The 5,378-nt window shown below is 37.7% G+C and overlaps 1 protein-coding gene across 1 annotated transcript; it reads left to right on the top strand.

Annotated features, from left to right (window-relative positions):
* The first annotated feature begins 396 nt into the window (after window positions 1-396).
* LOC139859926 (uncharacterized) lies at window positions 397-717 on the top strand. Its single transcript, XM_071848702.1, has one exon. It carries the CDS (start codon window positions 397-399, stop codon window positions 715-717), a length of 321 nt encoding a protein of 106 aa, XP_071704803.1.
* Window positions 718-5,378: the final 4,661 nt, after the last annotated feature.

Genomic DNA, 5,378 nt, shown 5'->3' with positions numbered 1-5,378 from the left:
CTTTCAATCATTGCCCTTGTATTCTTCATTATTTACAATAAGATCAAACATTCTAAAGCTGTTAGTGATATATATATATATATATATATATATATATATATATATATATATATATATATATATATCCGATGGCATATAGATGTATATTACCAAGTCAACTTTGTATTATAGGTCAATATTAGTTGTCATATATTTTCCATATTTACAGGGATTGATACGTATCATTAGAGGCATTGGTTAGGGAAACACTTGTATATATTTATGTATTATTATCAATAGAACACACACAAATTACAATCTCAAACACGGTATCAGGCCTTTTCCCTCACCCCCTCTAATTCGTATCCTCCAAACCCTATTTGCTTTTCACAGCCGATCTATTTGTTTTTAATCACCATGTCTGAAACACCCAAGTATCACCCTGCTCTCTCCATATCCAATATCAAACATCTTATCCCAGTCATTCTCGACATCAAGGATGCTGAATACAATTCCTGGGCACATTTATTCAAGATCCATTGTCGCGCATATCATGTTATTCATCATATTCTTCCACCTCCAGCCACTTCTGAAGCTTCCACTGTTACGACCTCCAACAACAACGATCCATTATGGTCTAGTCTGGATGTTGTGGTTCTTCAATGGATTTATGGCACGATCTCTAAAGAATTGATGCGCACCATCATGGAAGAGGATCAAACTGCCGCTCAAGCATGAAATCGAATTCAAAGTGTGTTTCAGGACAATAAAAACACACGAGCTTTATATTTACAAAAGCAGTTCACCAATATCAAACTTGATGATTTTCCTGATGTTTCATCTTACTGTCAAGAAATTAAAGTTATCGCTGATCAATTAAATAATATCGGTGATAACGTTTCTGAACCTCGTATGGTACTACAGTTGATTTCGGGTCTCAACGCTAATTTTGACACGATGGCCACGTAGTTCACTCAGTTGTCTGATTTGCCATCGTTTTACGAAGCTAGGTCCAAATTAATTCTTGAAGAAACACACAAAGCAAAGTACGTTATCTCTTCTCCATCTTCAGTAGAATCAGCCATGGTTGCCACAACCCCATTGGCCAAACAAACTAGTTTTAATGAATCTGCCCAAGCCAATTATGATCCCAATAATTCATGTGGATCAAATGATTTTCGTTCTAATAACTAACGGGGCCATGGACGTGGATCTAACAACTACAGGGGATGCAACACTCGTGGTCGGGGTCGTTTTAATAATGGGTCAAATCAAGTGTGAAATCATTACCCACAATATAGTTATCCGCCACATGCCCAAGCCCTATGGACTACACCCCCCTGCCCGTACCCAACAACATCTTGGAACAGGCCCAACACCCCTTCTCCTGCTCACGGCATTCTTGGCTAACTTCCCACTTCTCAGGCCCACTACTCCTCTGCCCCGTCCACTACAGGTTATTGTCCAACCGATATTGAAAGCGCGATGCATACCATGACTCTTAACCCTCCGGAGGACACATGGTACATGGACATTGGGGCTACATCTCACATGACCAATGGCACAGGTAACTTCTTGTCTTACTATCCCTTAAAGCACACTCAAAATATTATTGTTGGTAATGGCCATGATATTCCAGTTAAGGGTTTTTGTCACTCAATCCTCCCAAATCCATCCCGTCCACTTTACTTGCGTAGTATTCTACATGCACCCATCCTAATTAAAAACTTAATCTCTGTTCGCAAACTTTCAATAGATAATCATATTTCCTTGGAATTTGACCATTTTGGTTTTACTGTGAAGGATTTCCCGCAGTGCACACCGGTGCTGAGATGTAATAGTACCGGAGATCTTTATCCTTTTTCATCCTCGTTGCTGAATGAAATAAAGTCATCCTCTACGTTTATTGTTTCCTCACCAAAAATTTAGCATCATCGCCTAGGTCATCCGGGAATTGAAGTTTTACGTAATCTTAGTAATAAAAAGTTTATTACTTGTAATAAGCCAGTTTTGAATTCAGTTTGTCAGTCGTGTGTTTTTGGGAAACAAATTAAATTGCCATTTTTACCTTCATCTTCTAATACTTTATTGCCATTTGATATTATTCATAGTGATATTTGGACATCTCCAATACCTAGCACAAATGGTCATCGATATTACATCCTTTTTCTAGATAATTACACCAATTTCTTATGGACATACCCTCTACACAACAAGTCTGACATTTTTTCCATATTTGAAAAAACTTTATTGCCATTTGATATTATTCATAGTGATATTTGGACATCTCCAATACCTAGCACAAATGGTCATCGATATTACATCCTTTTTCTAGATAATTACACCAATTTCTTATGGACATACCCTCTACACAACAAGTCTGACATTTTTTCCATATTTGAAAAATTCAATGCATATATACGTACTCAATTTGGTACACAAATAAAAACGTTTCAATGTGATAATGGCACGGAATACAATAACAAACAATTTCATCAATTTTGTGACGTCAATGGAATGACTTTTCGCTTTTCTTGCCCTTACTCTTCTTCACAAAAAGGGAAATCCAAATGCAAAATACGTGCAATAAACAACATCATTCGTACAATTCTTTCTCATCCCTCTCTTCCTCTTTCTTTTTGGCATCATGCATTACAAATGGCCACATACCTACTCAACATTATGCCTTCTAAACTCTTACAACTAAACTCTACAACTCAAATACTTTACGATCGTATACCATCCTACTCACACTTACGAGTTTTCGGATGTTTATGTTATCCTCTCATTCCATCTTCGACAATCAACAAACTTCAACCTCGCTCTACTCCGTGCGTATTCTTCGGATATCCACCGAATCACCGTGGATACAAATGCTATGATCTAAATTCTAAAAAGTTTATTATTTCTCGTCATGTCTTTTTCGACGAAACACAATTTCCGTTCGCTACTCATTCTCCTTCCTCACCTACTGATTATCAACCTTTCACTAGTTCAATACATCCATTCCACACTACACCAATCGAAACTCATAACCCAACTACAGCAACCGGTCCAGCCCACTCAACTGGCCCAAATCTCACCTCTCCTTCCCATTTACGGTCCAATAACAATACCCATCGATCTGGGCCACTTACCTCAGTCCAACAACCTACTCTACTTAACCTTTCCAGTCAAGTTTCACCTTCTCATCAAACGTCTTCAACTCCGAATTCACCAAACACATCTCCTACTCAATCTCCTACTGCAATCTCTTCACCAAATGTCTCATCTTCCAGTACAAATGAATCCACCACAACTCCTTCTACTCAACCTTCATCACCCAAACGTATAATTATCACTCGAAGCAAAACCGAAGTTTTTAAACCAAAGGTCCAATTCAATCTATCCACATCCGCCACTCTATCACCTATTCCAAAGACACCTAAAGATGCTCTTTCTGACCCTAACTGGAACATGGCTATGGCTGATGAGTTTCGTGCTTTAATGGGTAATAAGACTTGGGTTCTTGTACCCCGGTCACCCAACATGCGTGTAATACGTATCATGTGGATTTTTCATCACAAAATGTGTTCGGATGGTACTCTTGAACGCTATAAAGCAAGGTTGGTAGGTGATGGTCGATCTCAAACTATTGGAATTAATTGTAATGAGACCTTTAGTCCCGTAGTAAAGTCGGCTACCATTCATTTAGTGTTATCAATTGCATTGTCTAAATCGTGGCACATTAATCAGTTGGATGTTAAAAATGTGTTTCTTCACGAATCACTGAAAGAAACCGTTTACATGTACCAACCTTACGGGTTTCGGGATCCGACCAAACCAGGTCATGTTTGCCTTCTTCAAAGATCTCTATACGGACTAAAGCAAGCTCCCCGAGCATGGTACCAACGATTTGCAACATTCGCATCCTCTATCGGTTTTCAACATAGTCAATCTGATCACTCGCTTTTTGTCTATCATAATGGTGACGCTACTGCTTATCTTTTATTATATGTAGACGATATCATATTAGTCACATCATCTACCAAATTACGCACCACCCTTATGTCATTGTTTGCTAATGAATTTGCTATGAAAGATCTTGGCTCTCTAAGCTACTTCTTGGGTATTGCTGTAAACCGTAATGACAATGGGCTGTTTTTAAATCAATCGACATATATACAAGAAATTCTAAATCGTGCAGGAATGAGAACATGTAATCCTGTAAAAACACATGTCGATACTAATGGGAAACTCAGCACCGATTCTGGTACTCCCTCTTCGCAACCATTGGAATTTCGTAGTCTGGCTGGCGCTTTGCAATACCTAATGTTCACCCCTCCTGACATAGCCTATGTGGTACAACAAATATGTCTTCACATGCACGATCCGAAAGAGTGTCATATGCATGCTCTTCGTCGTATACTACGTTATATTCGGGGCACTATTTCTTATGGGTTGCAACTCTCAAAGTCGTCTTTAACATCTCTTTGATCAATGTCGAAGGGTCAATTAAAAATAGCCTAATTACTCTAACTTAGCTAGGGTAAGCAGGATTCGTTCCACGGGAAGTTATGGTTAACTAGCAAGAAATTTTAGGATTGAGTTGTTTGTGATTAACTAAGATTAACTAAAGTAAATACTAGAGTAACAACTATCAAGCAAACATAGTTTTGAATATTTAAAAGCATAAACAGTGAGCTAAACGAAAAGGTTGTAATCAGTTGATTAAGAGGCTTTATCCCTTCACAATCCCAATCTAACATGCATTCCTTCAAACAAGTATTATGCTTATCAAATATTGATCGAACCTCATAGACAAGATTTCTTAGGTCTATTAATTCTAACTATCTTGGGATTGAGTAATGTAACCTAGACACTTTGTCTTTATCCTTAATCTAATTAACACTAAGTGGATTAAGAACACAATGTTAAATCACTATGACTCAACTTGCAATAAGCAATAGGTTTATAACATCACAATTCAAAAGACATAAGTTTCATAACACTACAAACCACATAAACTTGAATGAAAGAATACATGTATCAATTGTTCATGGAAGGAATAAAGATTAGAAAACAAGCCAAGCATGGTGGTGATGATAATCATTAAATTTCTTGATGATTGCATGATGAATGGTACCTTGATCTTGACTTGAATCCTCGAAGAATGGTGATTAGATGGTGTTTTTATGTGATTGGGAAGGTTTCCTGCTACAAAACTGATGGAGAAAAAGTATATTTTCGTAACTCTAAAGCTCTCCTTAAATAGGGGTTAGGAAACTTCATCCAAAAGCTAATTTTCGTATTTCTCGGAATGCTGAAATTTGGCCTGGCGTAATTTACGCCAGATATGGCGTAATTTACGCCTTTGTAAAATCTCCTGGCATATTTTTACGCCTGAAATTGACTTCTGG

Source organism: Rutidosis leptorrhynchoides, chromosome 7, assembly GCF_046630445.1.
Source record: "Rutidosis leptorrhynchoides isolate AG116_Rl617_1_P2 chromosome 7, CSIRO_AGI_Rlap_v1, whole genome shotgun sequence".
Taxonomy (NCBI): Eukaryota; Viridiplantae; Streptophyta; class Magnoliopsida; order Asterales; family Asteraceae; genus Rutidosis; species Rutidosis leptorrhynchoides.
This window is presented reverse-complemented; position numbering and strand designations above follow the sequence as displayed.